Source organism: Centruroides sculpturatus, unplaced genomic scaffold (assembly GCF_000671375.1).
Source record: "Centruroides sculpturatus isolate CEXI.00-Female unplaced genomic scaffold, Cexi_2.0 scaffold8, whole genome shotgun sequence".
In the NCBI taxonomy this organism is placed as follows: domain Eukaryota; kingdom Metazoa; phylum Arthropoda; class Arachnida; order Scorpiones; family Buthidae; genus Centruroides; species Centruroides sculpturatus.
The window spans coordinates 618,915-642,813 of NW_019384535.1; the positions used below are offsets into that span (position 1 = coordinate 618,915).

Consider the following 23,899-nt stretch of genomic DNA (forward strand, 5'->3'; position numbering starts at 1 on the left):
GAGATTTTCACTATAACATGATAAATTTAGTGAGAACTGCTTGGAATCTGTTTGGTATGTGTATACAGTATATATTGTTAAACTAGTTGATAGTTTTAATTAAGAAACAAACCACAATTATTAGTCATGAGGTTCAAAGTTACTTAAGATGTGACTTCAAAAATAATTCTTTTTAATCCAGTCTGGTTGTTGCAAATGAATTTCGAATACTTTTGATTAAAATAAACTTTAAGAAAGCTGAGGATGTAAAAGCTTATTAGTTCTTAAAGCTACTGGTGTATTCAGATATTATATTGTATTTAAAAATTCAAATTTACAAAATTAATAAAAGAGGGTCCACCCTCTTATGCCATTTGGCATCTTTATTGAATGGTTATCTGAAATTGTGAATTCGTTTAGTTGCCATGATAGAAGTGGCTTTCTAACTGATAAACTTGCCCAGTTAATATAGAATATATGCCTTAAAATGTAAGTTTTAAGTGTTCTTTTAATATATGCAAAGGATGTCCTTTGTTGGGGAAAATTTACTTGTTTGTCATTGAAATAAATGGCAGGGCAAAAGAACTTTTTGGGGAGTGCTGATAGAAATTGGAGGAAAATGGCATATAGCCAAATTTCTGTTCCTAAGGGTTGATTTTTTCCCATTAACTTGTATCCATATGATCGTGTTAACATTTGTGAAACAGTGTCGTGGTGAGTTGATGAATGATTACATGTCAAGCTAGTGGGAATTCTGCACGTAATGCATACAAAGTACATATTGTATTACTTTGTGGCAGATAGGTGCTAAAGAAAGTTAGCAGATTGGTTGACAGATTCATTCATTGTGAATGAATGCTGTTTTCTTATCTGTGATCATAAAATATGAAAAATCACATGTATTTGTTAAGTCCTAAATTGCACTATATCATTCATTTCTTAGGATCAAATTGAAGTGCTTCATTCAGAGTGCAAAAATAGTGTACTTGTTTATTGTATTTTACAATAATTTTCATTAAGAGAGTGAAACATTTTATTTTTATTTGAACAAAGCGTTTTAGTTCAGATTATGTATGTATGTGTTGGAATGAGATTGTTTTTCTACTAATTATGTATAGAACGGTGTAGTTCTGTTTGATGATGATTATTTTTAATTTGTCTATCACAGATTGCAGACCGGGATGCGCGGTGCCTTTGGGAAACCGCAGGGAACAGTGGCTCGCGTTCACATCGGACAGATGATCATGTCCGTTCGGGCCAAGGAAGCCCACAAGGAGAATGTCATCGAAGCACTCAGGAGAGCCAAATTTAAATTCCCCGGCCGTCAAAAGGTTGTTCTTTAGATCATTTTACAAACGGGTTGTGTATTTTGTTAGAAAATTAATACTTTTGGGTGTTTTAAGATTGCCGTATCCAAGAAGTGGGGTTTCACCAAGTGGGATCTGGAAGACTACGAGAAGATGAGAGCCGACGGAAGGCTGAAACCCGATGGATGTTACTGTCACTATCGAAACAATCACGGTCCCCTAGCCAGATGGGAACACATCCAACGTGAACTCCAGGGTCTAGAATAAGTTTTTTGCAATCTGTGTATCTAGGAGGTTCTGGACTGTGTTAAAAATAAAGTATCAAAGTGAATTAATTTCTGTGGCTCTCAAATCACTCTGTACTTTGGTCGGTAATGACTAAAACAAATATTAAACTGGTTAGTTTTTACAATATACAAAAAGAATTACAAGAATGTAAAGAATAAATACAAAGAATGTATTTTGGATTTCGGTTTTAACTCCATTTTAAATTCAAATATAACGTTTACCAACGAGAATTTCAAAGATTAGGGTCTCGTTTTAGTATGGACTAGAAATATGGTATGCCTCGGTACTACGTCAATAGTAGTGGTAATACTATTACTGACCCAGTATCGAGGCATCCCATATTTAATACCGTGTTTCCCCGAAAATAAGACCTAGCACAGATTTTGCTGAATTGCAAAATTTAAGACCTCCCCCTGAAAGTAAGACCTAGCGAAGTATTTTTTAGTCGTAACGGTCATCGACAGATGTTTGAAAGTGGCCGTTGGCTTTTTGAAAGTACAGCCACTGATTGGTTAGTAGACAATTACGCCACACGGCGTGATTTGCATAAGACTATGGCTTGGGAATCACAGATTTGCATAACGTTACGGCTGGTGATGGCTAATTGGTCGGCCGGGAACACGCCACATCACATTTGCATAGTGCTACGGTTCAGTAAGCACTAATTGGTCATAGAGTCCGATGTTGACGCTATAAAAAGGCGACAGTTCGACACCGGATATACGTCACTCTCGTCTAAGTTCGACTTGGGAATTTTTTTGTTCAATAATAAATGTGAATTCTTCTTTCTGGAACAAATAAGACATTCCCTGAAAATAAGACCTAGCGCATTTTTCAGAGCAAAAATTAATATAAGACAGTCTTATTTTCCGGGAAACACGGTAGTAGTTTTGGTTTGCTAATGGGTTCTTTGTGGTACAGCTAAGGTAATGCCCGTGTTTAAGGAGAACTTTAAATGGTGGAATACGATCGTATTCCGTTTTAGTGTACTGCGAATTATTTCTAAGGAAAATATGTATTTTTATTATGAAAATGCATATATAAATTGATAAACAACCGAGCTGGCCGAAATATTCTGTTAAGATTTTCCTCACACAGCCACAACGCACTGAAAAGTATTGTTAGAATCGGCTGTGGAGTCGGAGTCGTCAAAAATTCCCTGGATTCAGACTCCTTTTTACTTTCCCAACTTGTTATGTATATAAAAAAACCGAAGTGAATCGTGTCACATTTGACCCTCCGCGTTTTTTGCAAATTATACGTTTGGCGATCTCTAACTCAAAAAATGTCAAAGGAAAAATTCGTGTGCGCGTATGTTGGCGTCTAATTTGTTTTTCTTTATTGTGAAATATTGTTTAGAATGAGTGAGGTTTAAGAAACAAAATTTGGCACTAGCATGCGTGTAAAGGGCATTAATGCTATTAAATTTTGATCCTTAATGACGGTAGAGACAAGGGGTCGTGTCATATCCAGTGTGGTCGAACTTTGTGAATGCTAATAACGAATAAAATATCTTATAGAATAATCCAGATGAGTTAATAAACTCAAGAGTTCAAACGGTTTCGGTACACAGGATACGTCATAAGAATGTACTGTACATTAATTTAATTGTAGTCATGTTTGATTCAAACGAACAACGAATGATTTTTTCTGCATTAATTATTTTTGTAATAAAAAAAATGTCCAATTGCAAGAAAAGCTTAAATGGCATAAAACGTTAATTTCATAGAAGAGATCGAAATAATGGAAAAGTATTGCCTTCCGTAACAACAAAATATTATTATTGTGATTGTTTGCGGACAATTAATGTTTGCAAATAAAATTTTCGGATTGTAATGATAATTACTCTCTCAAAGAGAGAAAAAATACAAAAGAAACTGGCTTTAATCTGCGGTATGACTTGAAGAGATAAATTGAGAAGATAGGTGAAAGGTAAAAGGAATTTGGAAAGAGAGAAAATACGTCGTCCCGCGAAACTAACTCCGTCTATTCACCAGAGGATCGGCCTCAAAGGGCAGGTCAAATTCCGAGTATTTCCAGTTAGTACATTAAAATAAACTATTTTAGACTACTTATTTGTGGTATTTTTGCAATGTTTTATCTAGAAAATTGTAATATTCTATTTTTAATAGATAGGTAAAAATGTGGACAACAATTTCGACTTGTCGGAGAGCAAATGCAGTGGCAATATTTCAACATTTTGTCTTTTGTTAACTAGAAAAATTCTAAGGGTGAAAATGTAAAACAAGACAATCCTGTTATATACTTTGACGGGTTGCTGTCTTTAGATTTCAGGTAAGGTATTATGTATTCGGGCTTGGTATTAATGTCATTTATTTCCTGAGGAAAGTGACCAACATTACTTAACGGTCACAATATGAATGGAGTGATGGTTCGGGATTATTGTAAAAGTTTTGATGGGTTGGTAGTTGATTGCATGACGACGTTCTCCTTTGGAGCGAATGGAAGCGCTATGAGTCCCAATTAAGTTACGGATGGCAGCGGATATTTTTCAGGTCAAACAAAATTTTGCAGATGAAAGTGAAGAATTGTGTTGTATGGAACCTAGCTCCCCATTCAGGAGACATCTTTTCTTAGCACTTTTGTGCCAGTAACGTAAAAATGAAAGCATCCAGTACAAGACACTGTTCATTAGTTACGTAAGCAGACAAGATCAGGTGTTACTTGGGAGAAAGATAGTTCGGTTTGTGCTGGTGTATTCTACGGTTGAATTCGTAGTTAATTTTTTCTATAATTTCCTTCATCCGATCTTTTATAGAGATAAGCTATAAGAATATACTATCATCGTACTTATAGATTTTTGAAAACTTTGTGAAAAAATTTTACAAATTAAAGAGGTTGTATCTTTGTCTTCACGTCCACTCTCTCCGTTTCCAAAAATTTCAGTTTAGCCTAAGAACTGCGAGGAAATCAATTATAAGAGTTGGTGATACTTCTGAAAATAGTTTGAGTATTAACAATAAATTTGACATTATTAGGAAGTACTGTATTAGAAATGAAATGAATGGCCGTAAGTTTGTCACTACGACTGATAATCCGAAACAACTTAGGAGTTTGTAGTACATGATCTCTTCTATCAATCGGATTTGTGCGCTTTTTTTCTCTTCAGAGCGGTTGTTTGATATGACTGGCAGGATGATTGTAATCTGTGGGACTGACCTGCGTGACCTGCCACAGCCTGAACAAGAACATCTACTATCTCATTTCCCCGATTGCCACAATGTTCTCTCAGCCAGTTAGGGAATAATGATTGGTGATGAGATACAGGTGTTTAGGATGTTCCCGATGAGTGAATGTAAGCAGTTCTTATTCTGGAAAGAGAAAACGGCTGACGATCTCTCAGAGAAGATTACCACTCCTTTTTTGAGTGTGTTACCTCGCATCTATGAATGGCTTAATCGGTTGCGAGCAATTACGAAGTAAAGTGCTAGGATCGTGGTGAATCTTTATTCCATTGAGATAAGTCAAAATGCGGAACCACTTCCAGTGAATTTCTTCGAACCATCAGTGTATTCTATTTCATCTGTTGCATCGTTTGAAGGGTGCAACCTATATCTTAGGTAGGACGAGGAAGCTTATTGAAGCAAATTTTAGTTTCAAGTTAATGGAGGGGAGAGTGATGTCATTTCCTTTCGCAACAAGATAGCGAGATCCAGCATATTCTACACAACGATTAATTGGCAGAGTTTTGCTCAAGACATGTAAGGACACAGTTAAGGCTGTTGAATATGACTGAGGCAGAAACAGAAATGCCATTCTTCGGGCACTTTGTAGCCGTTGCATGTGGCGAGACTGTTGGCTACCACACCTACAGATGGTCGAAACGTATGTGGTGATTGGAATAAAGACAACATTGTAGTTGGGACCAAGTGCATCGTGGTTGAGACCCCAGTTCTTGGCCACTATACAGAGTGAACTGACGAGGAGACAATTTTCCAGCTCATATACAATGGTGCTAGTAGCAGAATGAACTGAACTTCAAAATAGGTATGAATCAGAAGACAACGATTTGTTTCCTGGCTCCTAGGTAAAGCTTTAATAGAACTTCTCATTAGCTGCTCGTGAACCGCAAAAGAGCTGTTGTCGGACACTTAATCTGGAAAAAGCCTTTCGTGGCAAATCCAATTTTTACTGTTTTATTGATGCGATTGATATTAGTGGGAATTTCCAACTGCGGTTCAGGAAAGTCGTTATCGGAATGGAAAATGGATCATTAACGAAATCGATCCTCTAGGGAACAAAGATAAAATCCGCAAAATACAATGAGGTGAAATGAATTAGTCTTAACTTGGGTCGAATGCAATTAACGGAAAGTTGGGAGAGGATTAGAGTGATAGTCCTAAATTATAATAAGAATTAATAGCTTAAGTTTTCTATTTTTTGCTTACACTATAAGGTTTAAAATACTTAACATAAATCATGAGATCGACGGAGTATTTTTTGGGTTGGAATGGGTATAGGAAGAGAAAACAGGAGGACAAAAGTCATTATCGGTCGTTTTACCTATGAGAACTTCGCGCGCGATCCAGTTTTTCTCTCTACTTGCTACGCTGTCTAGCAAGTAGGGTTGGTTTCTGGATACAAAAAAAACCACCACAAAGTGGGTGTCACCTTGACGTGGTTTTGTGGCTTAAGTGAGAAAATTTTATGATAATTCTGGAAATAGAATTTTCCACAAACGAAGTACACCCGACAGCATTAATTTTTCAGTTTTCTAGTGGATTCAGAGTTATGCCGTGAAGAAACTAACATTTCCAGGTAACAACAGGAAACGGATTTCTTGGGAATAATTACGTATTTGTTATTTGCACTAAACATTTGTCTTTATATGTAAATGTATTATAAATGTTTATCTACAAGGTATAAACACCTTAATCAGGATTTTTTTGTTAAAAGTAGTACTTTTGCTAGTTATTTAAATATTGAGATTTAGATTGTANAATTATTTATTCATATATAATTATAAATTAGCATAGGTATACTTAATTTAGCTTCTGAACCGATGTAAATGGAATATATAGGAAATATTTGATTAAATATTAGTCACTGCTAGCTTTAAATTAGTTTTGATGTGTCTGTTAGTTGGTTTTTTGTTTTAATTTTTACTAAATTCATTGCAGAAAAGTTATTCACATACATAAATTGTAGAAAATAACATTTGAATTTTTGCTGCATACTTCCTTAAGAGGGGAAATTGATATATTTATTCATGTTTTATGCGGGCCACAAAAAATATTACTGCAGGCCGCATGTGGCCTGAGGGCCCATCCCTGCTTTACATCATATTTTAAGTAGTCTTCCAGTCTCACCAATATAAAACTATTTTTATTTTGATTTAACAAATTACTTAATTTAAAATCTATTTTGGTAGTAATTCTGTATTATGTCTTTGCAATTTTATATGTGGTTTAAATAAACTTTTAATATTAAAAAAATTGTTAATACTTATTCATATTTGTTTTGAACCATATATAATAGAAAAAATCTTTTCATACTATTTTAATAACAATTAAGAACGGTAGCTCTCTTCTATGCTAAAGGTTTAACAATATAAAACAGATTTCTTTAAGATATACTTCACTTTTTGTTTCTGTGGCATACATGACTAGGTCTGTATAGTTCCAAGAGGGAGCAGGGAATTGCCCCTATGTATTCTTGCCTAGTGTGAAATCTCTCATCTTGTAGGGATATCTTGTATACTCCAGGAATTCTAAGCTGACATTGTGGATATTTCCCATTACACAAGAACTAGTATACCAATACATTTTTACTTTTCCAGCTGTTATAACAGAGGGAAAGTATGGTAATCCAACAAAAAATGACTCACCCAGATTTTTCATTTTTGACTTAGGACACCTTAAAATGTCAAAAAATGCTGCAAAAGAAATTTGAGGGTAATTTTTGTATGTATTGATATTAGTGTGTGGGGGGACACGATTTTGTTCATCCTTTTTGAAGCTTAATAACTCCTTTATTGTTTGTCAAAAATTTCTGAAATTTTGTGGAAAGGTTTCATTATTAGGGAGATCGATGTTATTAAATTTTCGTGGTTAAAAGTCAAGAGGGTAGGAGATAATGGGGGTTGTGTGTATCTCCAACAGGGTTGGACTTAATGACGATTTTATTTGTTATTAACACCTACAATTTTTTATAAAACCCATCCCTACCCTCAAAATTATTAAGGTTTTTGCCGTTTTATAATAGTTAAAAATATAAAAAGTTTTTTTAAATAAAATACGATAAGAGACAGTACCACCCAAATTTTAAATGTTGCCAGGAAAGTTGAGCAACTTATAATTCTGGAAATGTGAAAAGAGGGATGAAGAATTTGTTCTAGAAATTTTGGAAGTGTTGGATCCTATTTCAGTTTTAGAAGTGGATAAGGCCATCAAAAACATCAAATGTGGAAAGGCTGTCAGTGTGGATGATATCAGACCAGAGATGCTAAAGTATGGGGGAATAACAGTGGTTACATCACATTATTCAAAGATGTTGGTCTGAAGGGAAGGTCCCAGAGGATTGGGTAAGAGCTTTAATTGCACAAATTCATAAAAAAAAGAAAGTAAAACAGAATGTAATAATTATAGAGGCATCTCATTTCTCAGTGTACCAGCTAAACTTTATACCAGCATTTTAGAAAGTTCTTGTAGCCTATATAGATGTATAGTCTATATAGGCTATATGTAACACAATGATGAGTATTTATATAGCTAAACATAGAAAAGATATAGGTAGCTATGAGTTTTTCAATTTCGTTATAGGATCTCTCTCAATTGTTAAATGGTACATACATGTACAGGGTGGGGCATAATGGAACAACCACATTTACAAGGTGAATTAAAAGGTTTTTTTGTTAAGTTTTAAAAATGATGTTGTCCTGCTAGGTGGCATGAATGAAAGTTGTCAGTAGTCAACATGCTGTGGTCAGATGAACAACAGGGCTTCATCGTGGATGCTTTTTTCAAAAATGCAGAGTCTGTGACTGTGACACAGAGGGCATTTTGCACACAATTTTGTTTAAATGCAAAGGAAAATGTTCCTGATCAAAGAATGATTTTGAAATGGGTCCAAAATTTAAGGGCAACAGGATCTGCAAATCCTAAAAAGCTGGTTGGATGTCCCAAATCCATGAGGACACCTGCAAACATCGCCACACTCAGAGCATCAATAGAGCAGTTTCCAATGTGTCTGCTTAGAAAAATGCTCCCAGATGATTCCTGGTTGACTAATCTCTTTACGAGAAGCCGTTGAATGGCCCCCTCTTGCTCCTCTGATTTGAGCCCCTGTGACTTTTTCTTATGGGGGTATCTCAAGGCAGAGGTTTTTAAACATTGCCCTCAAACCCTACAAGAACTCATGGAGGCCATTCATGAGGAAATTGCCAAAATTCCTCCAGATATGCTGGAGAGAGTTGAAGAAAACTTCAAGGAACGGCTCCAAATGTGCATCGCCTGTGATGGCCAACATTTGGACAACATCATTTTTGAAACCTAACCAGAAATAAGTTTCTTACATGTACTTTGATTAAATAAAAAGCTTTTTCCATATTATTGTACCATTTTTTTTAATTCACTTCGTAAATGTCTCCATTATGCCCCACCCTGTATTTTTATCAGAAAGGAAACAATGTATTAATGAATTTCCATAATGAATTTAGACAAATAAATGAAATATTTTACCATTGAAAAGAATAGGAATGATTTGATACCAACATAAAATGACATATAAATGTGAAATGCACTATTGTAAGCTAATTTTATTCTGTACAATATAATTAATCTTTTCTAAACAATACAGTTGAGAAATTTAAGCTTATAGTGAATTGAATCAGGGATGAATAGAATGCAGAGTATTCTGCAGTTCCTCCTTTTGTACTGGAGTTTTGTTTCTTAGCTTGCTTTTACCTACTTTTATCCACTTATTTGTATCAATCAAGGCATGATTTATTAGTGTAGAATAATGCTTGATTTTATATAAATGTAAATATTTATTCTATATTTATATAAAATCAGATGTTCATATAATTTTCAATTAAATTTATTTTTTTTTAAATCTGAAAATTAAATATAACATTATATATTATTTTTCAGTTTTTGTTTGAAAATGTAATTTAGTCTGGCTTTAAAGAAGAAAATATTCCTAGTTTTTTCATGCTTATAATGTATAAAAAAATGTTAATTTTAAAGGAAATTATATTTTTTGATAATACCAACATGGTATAAATTATTCATATTTTAGTGTTAAACTTACATATTTTTTCATAAAAAGACACTATTCCTGATGATAACCATTTGAGAAAATGCTTAAGACTAAGCTAACATTATAAGGCTGAATCTGAAAATACTTAAGGCTGGTTTACACTACGAATATTGCCGACATTTTCACTTGAAACCACAGTGTGCACGTTTGAACAAATTCACAATTTGTTGGCAACCTTGCAACTGTATTGTAGAAAAGCTAATCTGTCAGATTTTTTCTCTTGTTTTATCATCAAATCAATTCATGACGACATTGAAATCATGTGTTGGATTGCATTCTTGCCAACCTTGAAAGAAACAAATGCTCTTAGCTCATGTTCAGGATGAATTGCAAGTTGTGTTTTGGTGCATTTTGTAAACATCTGATTGGCTATTAAATCATGTTTGAGTGTTTTTTAGATGCAACAAAATGTCAGCAGTAATCATATTGTGTAAACTACTCTTTACAGATTCGGTCTTACAACATATATAATGGAATATTACTGTTCAGTAATGTGCATTAAAATTAATGAATATAATAGATAAATATTTTAGATTTGTTTCATTATCTTGAATTAGGTAATAGAGTGTGTGCTTTATATTATCAGATTAATCTATTTTAGTTGAATACTTTTAATTTTATCAATGTGGATATATTACCTGACAGGACCTTTTTCAGATCATCTTAGTGCCTACAGGGCAGAATCAAAAACAAAATCCCGACTTTACATGTAACAATTTACTTTATCAGACTGTTAAAAAAGCTGTACAACAATTAAAGATAAAACATTGATTATCTCTTTGTAGAGAATTGCGACTCCTAGAATCCTTAGAGGGAATATGCGACAGGTTACTGGATTATAACATTCACAAAGAGAGGAAAGACAGTACACGATTTGCAAAAGGAATGAGTACAACATTTAAAGTATTACACGATCTCGTGTACGTATGCCATTGAATTATATTAAGATATATAATTATGTATTGGATGAAGTTTAAATATTTAATTAATTGATAGGGATAAAGGTGTGAAGGTAGATTTGGGAATACCATATGATTTATGGGACAAACCATCAGCAGAAGTTACGAATCTTAAAACACAGGTAAATATACTAATTCTGCCATTAATAATTTTCAAAGTATGTAATCATTTAATCTTTGTTTAGTGTGAGAATTTAATAGAAATGCATGAAGAGACAATAGAAGATTGGTACTATAACCATCAAGAGATTCCGTTAAGACAATTCCTTTGTATTGACCGTGCTCTTAGGAAAGGAGACGATGGTATAGTATAGAATAGATTTTTGTGATCTTAACAATATAAAATGCTGTTTAATTTTTCACAAAATTAATTTTATTTTATTTTTGTATTATCAAAATATGTTTTTGCTTTCTCTAACATTAGAGATTTCAACAGTAAGTAAATGTAATTTAAAATTTACTGGTGAAATGTCCAATGTTAGAAAAGACAAAAATACTTTAATGAATTTTACTTTAATATTGTATTAACAGTCTTGTGGAATATTGTTTGAACATTGTTTAACTTTTAATTGTTTAGCACATAAATAGAACATTAATTATACAGTAAACCCCCACTAACTTGGACTTTGCATAACCCAGACAAATTTTGTTGAAAAATTATACTGTAATATTCCAATATTCGGAAGTCTTTGCAACACTGCATTATATTACTTAGTCAATAAGTTACTGAAGTCTGCACATTGCAGTATACTTTACTGTCATAAAGTTTTGTAAGCTCATTTTACATAATAAATTTGGCAGTATAACCAACTGTAAGCTTAGTAAAATCTCTGTGTAGAGCTGTTTGTAATAAATCATTGTAATCAATATCCACATTCTCAGTTTCACTTCGTTGGAGAAAACACCCCACTGACTAGGACAGCCTTCACCCCCTATTACTACAAGTTAATAAGGGTTTACATACTTGAATTGAACTTGATGCAAAAATTTTGTATATATATGCTATGTGGCAATGGTTAAAGTTTAGCTTTTCCAGAAATTTAGACTGTTAAGAAGTTAATTGTTACTTAAGGTTAGTAGTAAAAACTATTAAATTAACATATTTCTTATTTGAATTTTTTTGGATAGCATTGTTAACTGTTATCACATTTTGCAAGCATGTTTACCAACTCAAACTGTTCTTCTCAGCTTCCTGTTAGTTACTTAGAGATTTCTTTGCATCTCATTTGTGAATGTTTAGTCATTTTGTTCTCCCAGCTTAATTCTTGGAATCTTGAGCATAAATGTCAGCCATCTTTCTTCTTGGAGTCCTTTCTCCCCCAGAGATCAAGCTTCTAAAATAACTTTTCACTCTATCCCGCTATAATAGTTTTAGGGTGTAAACCTAATTATTAGATTGCACATCCTCTATCCATCTGCTTAAATGTGTTATTAAATGTTAAGGTTTATTTCTAAAATTGGAGATTTTAGCAAATTACGACAAAAAATATATTGATACATGATGAAATCGATGGAATCATTTGGCAAAACTGAAATTCAGAAGTAGAATGCCATGTAAGCACTGTCTTACTTCACCTCTTCTTCATCAGCAAATGAAAACAACACTGTCAGAAATTATTTCATTATGACTCAATGTCAAGTAAAGATACTAAACTATGGATATGCATATGGATAGGTAAAGTATTACATCAGCATAAATAATCTAAAAAATTATTATATACATTGTCAATATTTTAGGGATAGTAACGTCAAAAACAAGCCTAAACTCCTCTATAAAGTTTTTTCGAAATTTTCTTCATTTTCAAGATATGGCCAGCCAAAAATTATTATCGTAAACCAATTTTAAACCTCCCACCAAAAAGATACCACTGTTTGTTTTCAGCTCTTGTGCTACCAACACATACAAACCAAAGCTTTTTATTTTAAGTGTTGAGTGTTTTTCCAAGTACACCAGCTAACACAAATCCAAGTAGGATTTGTGTTAGCTGCAAAGGCCATTTTGAGCTGTTCTTGTAAATTACCCAGTTGGAGTAGCATTTCATTTTTTACAAAATTAAAGTAAATTTAGTAGTTGGAAAGCAAATTTTTCAATATACAGTGGGTGATTGGTTAATGAACATAATCCGTTCCAAGACTTTGTTTGTTAACAAATTATCGATTTACCATAGGTTTTTATGGGAATTTGATTAATTCATTCTGGAGACTCCAAAAAATAAAAAAATATATACGTTTTTATTTTTTGGATATTTTATTTTTATATTTTTTATTTATTACGTTTATTTATATGTAATAGTAAAAATACATATATATGCAGTCTTGCATTGTGTTTTTTCCATTTGTGGGGGTTAAAGAATCTGTCCAATGTCGATTGCTTTTCTCTCTTCTTCAAGATTTTTCAGAAGTAATTAATAGCATTATAACTGTAGATATCTCTAAGCCTATTAACCTCAACCTAGTTTGGATGCCATTCTAAGACCATCATTCTGACATCATCCCACTTCTTCAAAAAAATGTTTAATAGCAGATGTAGACATTAATTCTCTTTTTTAGAAGAAAATATATCTTGCCAAGTTTCTTGGTGTTTTTCATTCAATAGTTATTGGCGTTCTTCTGTCGTCAGATCGGTTTCAGGTTCCATTATGAGCTCTTCAATGTTCTTTATTTCTCAGATGTGATTTTTGTTACTCCTTAAGCTGCTTGTGTCTTCTTGACAATACAGTATCTTTCTTAGATAAGATTGAACTGTGGCCTACTGTAAACCTGTTCAAGCCATACTGCCCAGCAACAACAGACACCTGCCCACTCTGTATCTGTGATATTATACTCTCACCTTTTGAAAATAAAAGCTGACGCAAAACTTAATGAGTGCCCGCCCAACAGTCTTGCAAATACTATAAAAGAATTGTTTCTGTCAGAAAAATAAAAGGCTGGAATTACAAGGGAGAGTTTCAAAGTTCGGAAGAATACTATCTGTTCAGTATATACCGGGTTGAGCGTTGATGTTAACATCTCCCGTGCTCCAAAAAGTTTCAAATTGTCCAAAGACAAGGGAAGACCAATTGGTGTTCATTATTTTATATTTGCTTCTTGTGTTTGTTCTGTGAGGTGTTCATTATCCGATCATGTGTTTGTTGTCCAAACATAAAAATCTTTCACAAAAGTGTTCGTTAACCGATCACCACCGTATTATTTTTTTTTTACTGTACAATACATACAAAATCCAGTAATTTGACACCCACTGGTCCAATATATGTCAGATTACAGCGACTATTGTACTTTTGTTAATTTTGTTGTCTTATTTCTAATTTAGTATACAAAAAGTAGTTTATATAGTTTGTGATTGCCAAGTTCTTGTGTGATACAGAAAAAATTCCAGTTATCAATTTGTTATTCCTTCTAGATACAAAAATAGTATTAGTGAGTAATTTAGAAGTAATTAATAAATAATAATATATTTTTTTTTATTAGTCTAAATATGTTGTTTTAATTTTACTCAGGTTGTTTAGATGAAGACCTTAAATTAGAGAAGAAAGAAAAGAAAAAGAAATCAAAAGAGAGCCGAAAGAAAAGCGAGTCAAAATCGAAAGACAGCTCGGAAAGTAGAGAGCCAGAAAAATCCAAAGCGAAAGATAAAGATGTAAAGGGTGACAAAGACGAATTATAATATCTTTAAAATGGTAACTAAACAAACAAATTGTGTCAATAACTTCGGGCATTATAAACAGTTTTGAACAATTCTCTATTTTTATTTAGTAAATCGAAAAATCAGGGAAAAAGAATAGTAGTATTTTGGCATTCCATTTTTGATACCAAACTAAATTTTTAAAATGAATATTTTTTTATCTTTAGTTGTTATTATCTTATGAAATTGTTTTATGTGGAAAATATTTAAGATCTCTATATTATTAATAGCTTTTGTATCTGATTAAAAAATGAGCAACAAAATTGAACGAGACCTTTCCTTTGGCATTTAAAGAACTAGAATATAAATTTTTGTATGATAAATGTTCTAGTTTCTTTTCAGTTCTAGTCTTTATAAATAAATTTCACATAAAAGAAAGAATTGTTTCAATAAATCTGTTTTCCATTCTTAATGCATGTCATTAAAGTAAAACAAATTAAATCCAACATCTGGAAAAAGACATTGCTAATTTTCAAATTACACTTACTTTTATCATTTTTTAAAAAAACATTGAATAAGCTCTATAAAATTTGATTTTAGTTTACAGTTACAGTTCTCAGAATATTAATGTTGAATTTCAGATAAGATAATTTTTTTGTCTGGAGAATTTGCCAAATGTTTGGTTTCTTGTTGATAATGGAGTGAAACCTAAAAACTTATGTGCCTCAATTTCTCTTTCTTACAAAAACTCAATTTCATCTTTCTTACAAAATTATTTAATTTTATGTACAGTGGAATCTGCTTATTGTAATTGTGGATATTATTATCAAGTCATTTAAAGTTACCAAAATTAGCATACATAAAACATCATCATCATCATCCATTCCTGCTGATACCCAAGGGTGTACTGTACATGGTGAAAAAATCAAACTTTTATACTACCATCCACTAATTTTTCCAAACTCTCCTATCAACAGACAAGTTTTTAGCCTGGATTAAAGTTAAATTCCTTTTCTCTAAAGTCTGCTTAACACTATCAATCCACTTTCATGTAGGCCTTTGGTTTTTTTCTCTTTGATTTTACCTTCGAATACCTGTTTGGCTAGTCGGTCTTCTCCTGTTCTTTACAAATGGCCAAACCGCCTCGGATTAGCCTCACTCTCTACTGAATATTTGTTATCTTAAGGTTTTTCCTTATGTCTTCATTTTTAATATGATTTTGTCACCATATCCATCTATTAACACCACTAATTTTTCTAAAAACTCTCATTTCTGTTGCTTCTAATCTTTGGTCAATTCCCTTATTTCTAACCCAACTGTCAAAACCATATGTTACTATAGGATTAAAAACTATGTTGTACACAGCTAGTTTCATCTTATGACTTATTTCTTTCTTGTTCCAGATATATTTGATCAATTGGCTCTTTGCCTGACCTGCCTTGTTTAATCTATTGCTGATTTCCAAATCTAACTTTCCATCTTCACTAAAGATGAGAACTTATTGACATGTTCTAAGCATTTGTTACTAAGTTTAAACTGTTAAAGTCTCTTTTTCTCTACTAATAGCCATAACCTTTGTTTTCTCATAGCTGATTGAAATACCAAAATTCCTGCAACTTTCCTCTAAATTATTTAAAGATTGCTAGAGGTCCTCAGGTTTATTGCTTAGTAGGACAATCGCACAGAGTAAAGAACCAATTTTTATATTTCTGAAACTGAAGTTTGTCAATAGTTTTGGTTATTTTATTTTATCCATGAAAATTATGAATAATAAAGGGGACAATGTCCATCCTTGCCTCACTCCTAGTATTAGTTGGAACCAGTCACCTATTTGTCCTTCTACCCTTATAGCTGATTTGCAATTCCTATACAAGCTTTGGATTCCTGAGTGGAATACTCTTGATGCCCTATTTCTTAAGAACTTCAAAAAGTAATCATTTCCTGAGTAGATCAACTTATATTTGTTTAGGCTTGTCTCTCCAACTTTAATTTTCTTAGTTTCAGTGATACTTACCATTTGTACTTATACATTATACTTTTCTAGCTCTTCAGCTAGCTCTACTTCCTTTCCGTTCAGACTTCTAACATTTAACCTAAAGCATTTAAATTCAAATATAAATATAGTACAGTGGGTGATCGGTTAACGAACATAATCCGTTCCAAGACTTTGTTCGCTATCCGAATTGTTCGTTAACCGATTATCGATTTACCATAGGTTTCTATGGGAATTTGATTAATTGGTTCTGGAGACCCCCAAAATAAAAAAATATATATACTTTCTTACTACCTTTATTTATATGTATTGATGATAATAAAAATACATACATACATAGTCTTGCGTTTTTATTAGTCGTGTTTTTTTTCTGTTTGAAAGGGTTAAAGAATCTGTCTAATGTCGATTGCTTTTCTCTCTTCTTCAGGATTTTTCGTAAGTAATTAATAGCATTGCAATTGCAGAAATCCCCAAGCCTTAACCTGGTTTGGATGCCATTCTAAGACCGTTGTTCTGACATCCTCCCACTTCTTCAAAGGATCTTTAATATAAGATATCGGCATTAATCCTCTTTTTCAGAAGAAAACATATCTCGCCGAGTTTCTTGGTGTTCTTCATTCAAGAGTTCTTGGCGTTCTTCTGTCGTCAGATCCATTTCGTGTTCCATTATGAACTGTTCGATATTCTTTATTTCTCAGATGTGATTTTTGTTACTCCTTTAGCTGCTTGAGTCTTCTTGATTATACAGTATGTTTCTTAAATAAGATTGAACTTCAGCCTACTGTAGACCTGTTTACGCCATACTGCCCAGCAACATTAGGCATCTTCTGCCCACTCTCTACCTTTGCTATTATACTCTCACCTTTCGAAAAGAAAAACAGACGCAAAACTTAACGAGTGCCTACCCGACAGTCTCACGAATACATAAAATAATTGTTTTGTCAGAAAAATAAAAGGCTGAAATTACAAGGAAGAGTTTCAAAGTTCGGAGGAATAATATCCGATCGGTATATAATATATCGGCTTGAGCGTCGATGTCGACGTCTCCCACACTCCGAAAAGTTTCGAATTGTTGCCCAAAGACAAGGGAAGACCAATTGGTATTCATTAATTTACGTCGCTTCTTCTGTGGGGTGTTCGTTGTCCGAACATAAAAAGTCTTTCGCGAAAGTGTTCGTTATCCGATTTGTTCGTTATGCGATCTGTTCGTTAACCGATCACCCACTGTAATTCATTACAATTAGATATGTAAGTAATATCTTAGAAATCATACTATATTTATAACTATCTATGAGAATTTGATACAAGTCATCTTTTAATTCTGCAAGACGAATACAATTTGAAAATTTTGTGCCAGTAAACGAGTACAACAAGAGTGAAATTCCAATTGGATGGTTTGTCACTTCCAATCTTATTGTTTTGGTCATACTATGTATTCATTCATTAAGGATATGACATTTGTTATAATACATTTGTACAAGTAAATTTTTTGTAAACTACAAATCCTACCTAATTAAAAACAATTTTATTTTGCTTTGTTTTCTGTTTACTTATCAGAATTTCTTTATTTAATGTTAAGATGATAATATGGTTCCCATTTCCCTTAAAAATTAAGGACTACAAAAGAACTTTGAAGTTGTAAGTGCTTAAAAGTCTGTAAGAACTGATACACCCAAAGAATTGAGTAACTTCTTCAATTGAGTCTTTTCAGACAATTAATTTTAGATCTAGATTACATTGAATGGTTGACTAAGAATTGCATTTTATAATTACGGAAGAAATAAATATAAATGAGTCTAGTAACCAGCCAGTAACGTGGTTAACAAATAAGTGAAAGATCTCATACCATATCAGCATCACCAAACTCTTCATGCTCACTTTTCTATTATTGCTGTACAGTCATCCAGTATATATGGTACTTACAACATTGCTAAACTCCTTGCATTACTTCTCACAAGTTATGCATTTGTTTGATCAAATCTGTATTACTAACATTGAACCAATTGGAAAATACCTGCTCCCACAATTTTCTAATTTTTGCTTCCTAGAAAAAGCAAAATTTTAAAAATTGAGGACCAAAAATTACCATCTTGTAAACATTTTGATTTAATTATTTTTGAATGTGCAACTCCAAGACAAATATATTTGGTAAATTTTCTGCTTTTATTAGAACTAAAGTAAATATATAAAACCAAAGTACTTTAGTGCAAATAAAAGCAGAAAATTTATTGAAGGTATTGCTCCCAGAATTTAATTAATTAAATATTGGTAAACATTCGCCTTGTTATGTATACATAACAGCCAAGAAAGTAAAATCCAGAGCAAAAATCTTCCTTGGGATTTAATTAAACACAAAAAAAATCTGGAAATCAGTTGCTTAACTTTCCAGAAACATTTAAAATGGCATGTGTAATGACACCTGTTATATTTTATTATTAAAAACTTTTTATATTTTTAATTAATATAGTGGTAAAAAGCTTAATTTTAAAGGTAGGGACAGATTTTATAAGAAATTGTAAATGTTAACGAGTAAAATCGTTACATCCGACCCTACTCAAAACTGTGTCCTCAACACATGACCCCTTTATTTCCCCACTCTGTCAACCTTTAACCACCAAAATTTAATAGCATCAATCCCCCTAATATACAAACCTCCCTGAAAAACTTCAGAAATTTTTGACAGCAGAGGAATTGTTAAGCTTCAATTAGGGTGAACAAAATCAAGCCCCCACATACACACTAATATTCGTACAGAAAAAAAACTCCAAAATTTTTTGTATTTCTCAACGTTTCAAGGTGTCCCAATCCAAATATTAAAATTTTCGGGAGTCGATTTTTGACTGATCGCCATACTTTCTCTCTTACATATGTGCTGCTCACTTGCCAAATCGATTTCTTCAGTTTTTGTTTTATGAAGTTAAAGTGACAAAGTAATATACATTCTTTTTAAAAATTTCTTGTAAAATATAAATTTGAATAAACATTGTAGAATGTATTATTGTAGATGTAGCTTTTATTTAACAATGTATAAAATAGCATAGATATGCTATAATCGTTGTTGTTATGATTTTGGTGTGATTGGCAGAGTTAATCAATTTGTCAAGTGAAAAAAGTAGTAACATGCAGTTCAGTCAGTTTTATTATTACAGAGAAATGTCATTATCATACATTTTTTATTAAAATTTTTCACAAAAATGAATAATAACTGTTCTGTTACTATTACCATAGTTATTATTATTTTGTTTAAATTGATTATTCAGCAACGTAAATGATTTCTTCGTCAGCTGTATTTGAGGTCCATCATGTCGATTTGTTCTTAAATTTTTATAAGAATCATGTTTAATAGGAAGAATGAAAAAATTATTTTTAGTTTCATCCATCTTGATATGACATAACTTTTTTTTCTAAAAACAATTGCCACCAAAATTAAAACAATCATTCAATAATATTTCACAAGTATACTTACTTCTGCAGCAGGTGAACTATAACTAATTTCTTTTACTTACTTTTTGTGTTGAGATAACGTTAAATAATTTACCATTATCTACAATGCATTGGTTAGTGAACACTGCAGCATTGCAATCACAGTATGTTATGGCAGATTTACATTACAGTATGGAGTTTATTTCAGAAGCCAATCTAAGTTTTTTTGATGGCCAATAAACTTTTGTCATTGTCGTATTGATTCTTATTATTAGGGAAACTTATGAATATAAAAAGTTATGAACATATCAAGTGCTTGTTTAGTCAAGATCCATGTCATTTTTTATTTTTTTTTTTATATATCTTTTTCTTTAAACCTCCTTGTCAGGTTGACAGAAAGAGTACACGGAGGTTTAAAGAAGACATATCAAGTGCTTTGACACTAAAATTTTAAAAAATTTTAAATGTGGAGTTAATTGATTTGGCTTATGAATGGCTCATAACAGAGCTGGAAAAGTAAAAATGAACAAGATTTGAATATGTTTAGACAATCTTTATATAACAGAATTAAAAAGATTACAAATGTTTCATCATTTAATATCTTACACATTACTCATACAAATATAGAAATGTTTTTCTTGTATAACAATATTTATAAGACTTTGTAATCTTTCATTAAAATAACAACGGTATATAAACAATAACATAACATTAAGATTATTAAACATTAAGTACCGACATTTCTTGATTTAATTAAACTGTGGATTAAGGGATCTGAAATCTTTATATTAAAACATGATGTAAAAATTACCACTTTATACATGTACTGTACATAATCATTTGAACAACTATAACATCATTTCACAACACAATTTGAAGAATATAGAATCAACATTATAGAATATATTTTCTATATATAATGAGTTTACATAAGTAATTATGTATTTAAAATGATTTTGACATTGAGACCAATTTGGAATTAAATTGAAGTTTTACAACCTTGTGAGGAAGTTGGTTATTCAGTTTAATTTTAAATATAAAATCTCATTTCTTTCAGTTAATATCATGTAGAATGTAGGTCTGAAAAATCCTCAAGTTTGATTCGTATTAAGTACAACCACAAAGATATGAGAGCGAGAGACACTAAGTCAGTTTATTTTGCTATACTCCATGCATTTCTCTTAACATACTAAATAGTAAAATATTCCAACAATTCTTTGTGTTTTTAATCAAAGTAACCAAGAAATGTTAATTGATACTTTTATACACTATTTATATATTTTGAGTGACTTATTAAGCTTCAAAATTGGAATACAAGGTCTGGCAGTAAAACAGGTGATTATAAACAGACCTTTATAAGTATTAAAAATTTAATAACTAAGTTTTTGTATACAAGATTTCAAACAACATAGTTTGCCATTTGTGTTTTGAAGTCAACATCACTCCAGTGAGTTCCATTGATACACACTTCATTTTCAAAGTATGTTGTGCCTAAAGTAGTGCAATATATTCTTGGTATGTTGTTAACTACGTGACAAATTACCTTTAAAGTTTCAGTATTTTGTAGACAATCTTCACATACCATATGCTTTGTTCACAAAATATTGAAATTATTTCTTTTATTAAAACATTGAAATTATACTTCAAAAATGAATTGTGTGAGAGTGAATCAATTACTGGAGTGATATCATCTTCAAAACATAAATGGCAGACTATGTTGTTTGAAATTTTGTATGTGAAAACGTGTTAATAAATATTCTAAAGTTAATAATGTCTATTTGTAACCATCCATTTTCTCATGGGCCTGTATTAATTTAAAATTTATATATAAAAAATGTACTTCAGACTATCTTCCCTAGTTTCCTTTTGTTTGTAAAATTCTTCATTTTGTTTTTGAAAAATGTGCGTTTCTAATAAAACATTTTACAATTGCTTAAGAAAATAGGTACTGTACATTATGGCATATAAGATGCATCCCCATTTAGCACAGAGTATTTAGGAAAAATTATTCAGTGTAATAAGTTTAATTAAACAGTAATATTTTTATCCAGGAATTGGGCTAGGTAGAAGTTACCTATAACCTACTAGAGACACTCTCTTCCTATATACAGGATAATTCATTAGCTTATCAGAGATCACAATTTCACATAAGAGACAGGGAATCTTTTGCTTTTTTGGTCAAAGATTGCATCTTATATGCCATAAAATATAGTAAATGCTTTTATGACTCTGACAAGTGCTTTAAAGTAGCACAATGATGAGCATTGGAAGCACTTGCACATTTTATTTCATTGTTTCAAAGTATGAACATTCTTGAGAAGTGAACAATAGAAACAGATAAGATACTTGCTTCTCTTCTCATTTCCATTCTCATAAAGTATGAATTAAACAAAAATATAATGTCCATTCAGAGTATAATATAAGATGATTAGAAAAATTTTTAATGACATTTTTTCATGATGTTTTTTGGGATGTACCAATTAAAATATTGATTTTTTTTTAGTGACTTAACAAGTTAAATAACTTTCATTTCAATTTGTATTATAGATTTGAAATGAATAAAAATGGCACAAATTACTTTCCTTAACAACAATTTGTACATAAAAATTAAAAAAACAATAATAAAATTCAGTAGCAATCAAAAAATTTGCTACAATATTCTTTACAGCAATGTTTTGTCATAATTTTTAACAACAAAACTTAAATGGATGCTGTACAAAATTATATTTTAAATGCACAGTAGCATTTTTAAGTCAAAAACAAAAATATTAACAAAGTTCTAATCAATTTAAACTGAAAAACCTTGGAAGTTTACCCGTTCGTTTCTGTCGCCAATAATCGTAAGTAACTTTTGATATAATTACGACAATAAGAATGCCCATAACGACATTTAGAATATCCAAATAATCTATAACTCGTTCCTGCGGGCACAGATCCGACTTCTGCAAATAGTAGATTATGGAATTTGAATGAGATAAGTCTCCAGGTGCACAACGTATGTCTCCAATATCTACCACCATCTGATAATTATCCTGCAACCAAGTTTTAAACCTGACCGTGTTGCAGTCACACTTCCATGGATTTCCTCCCAAGGAGATTTCCAATTTAGTAAGCTTATCGAGTAGATAGATGGGAACTTCTTTTAATTTATTATTACTAAGATTGAGTTCAATAAGATTCTTGTGAAATTTAAAATCTTGTAAAGAAAGCAATGATGAAATGCGGTTATTACTTAAATATAAAAATCTTACGTATTCCCAGTGGGAAGCAGACTCTTTTATTGTTAGTGACGTAATTTGATTATTATTGAGAGACACTTGCCGAGTTTTTACCGGAAGCAATTCAGGTAAGGCAGTCAGGTTCCTGTTGCTACAGTCAACCGCTACAAATCTTCTATCCTGGTTTAATGAGCAATTACAAAAATTACACAATTCGGTATTGTTAATTTGCTTTTCAAGATGAACTACTTCCAAAATATTCATAATTGTTTCATTTAAACCATACTTTGATTCCTGGCACATTACCGAACTTAAGCTTTCAAATTTTTCCTTGTTCTCTTCGATAAACAAATACAACCAATACATATTTTCATTGCAATTCCACAGGTTACCTAAAAAAAAAAAAAAAAAAAACCTTGGTTATCTGTAAATTTTGATAGGGCAGACTTTTTTCGCATTCAAAAAGCGTATTACACTACAAACCTCACACTTGGTGAGATCTTTAATTTTATCACACATTTCAAAGTCACACTGTAAACAATAAACAATCATTGTGGCTTACTGTTAGCATCAGACTGGCGTGAAAACACGGAAAGGTTCATGATGCAACAGTGGAGGATAGTGGGAGAACTGAATGGTTTGTCAGATCAAAATGTTCTTTTCTTTTAGAATGACCCTCGTATCAAACTATTATTAAATAAATTTTAAAAGTTTTTGTACAGTGAAGAGATGTTTATAAGAATAAGGTCTTGTTTAATGTTTGTATTAAGTTATATATTGTATTCATTATTAATTATCATTATACCATTATCAGAACCATCCAAAGTGTT

At 31.8% G+C, this 23,899-nt stretch overlaps 3 protein-coding genes and 1 long non-coding RNA gene across 4 annotated transcripts in view; 3 read left to right on the plus strand and 1 right to left on the minus strand.

Moving 5' to 3' along the window:
• The window catches only part of LOC111623187 (60S ribosomal protein L10-like), an 18,533-nt gene extending 16,912 nt beyond the window's left edge, over positions 1 to 1,621 (plus strand). The window contains exons 5-6 of the mRNA XM_023365676.1: positions 1,148 to 1,310; positions 1,383 to 1,621. Of these exons, the coding sequence (XP_023221444.1) occupies positions 1,148 to 1,310; positions 1,383 to 1,553 (334 nt within the window). The 3' untranslated portion in view covers positions 1,554 to 1,621. The remainder of the gene's footprint in view (positions 1 to 1,147; positions 1,311 to 1,382) is intronic.
• LOC111623186 (protein canopy homolog 3-like) overlaps positions 1 to 16,660 on the plus strand; it is a 20,146-nt gene extending 3,486 nt beyond the window's left edge. Inside the window, exons 3-6 of the mRNA XM_023365675.1 lie at positions 10,640 to 10,774; positions 10,851 to 10,935; positions 10,999 to 11,116; positions 14,311 to 16,660. Coding sequence (XP_023221443.1) covers positions 10,640 to 10,774; positions 10,851 to 10,935; positions 10,999 to 11,116; positions 14,311 to 14,477 — 505 coding nt within the window. The 3' untranslated portion in view covers positions 14,478 to 16,660. The remainder of the gene's footprint in view (positions 1 to 10,639; positions 10,775 to 10,850; positions 10,936 to 10,998; positions 11,117 to 14,310) is intronic.
• On the plus strand, positions 2,367 to 6,218 carry LOC111623189. The gene is made up of 3 exons (XR_002756408.1): positions 2,367 to 3,613; positions 3,707 to 3,710; positions 3,793 to 6,218. It is a non-coding gene; the product is annotated as an uncharacterized LOC111623189 (long non-coding RNA).
• A 3,902-nt stretch (positions 16,661 to 20,562) lies between the features above and the next one.
• On the minus strand, positions 20,563 to 23,458 carry LOC111623190 (protein halfway-like). The gene has a single exon (XM_023365677.1). The coding sequence runs from the start codon at positions 23,433 to 23,435 to the stop codon at positions 22,635 to 22,637; it is 801 nt and encodes a 266-aa protein (XP_023221445.1). The 5' UTR covers positions 23,436 to 23,458; the 3' UTR covers positions 20,563 to 22,634.
• Positions 23,459 to 23,899: the final 441 nt, after the last annotated feature.

Bases quoted from the DNA above. Each gene is read 5' to 3' on its own strand.
- LOC111623190 (XM_023365677.1), bottom strand. From the start codon at position 23,435: ATGTATTGGTTGTATTTGTTTATCGAAGAGAACAAGGAAAAATTTGAA.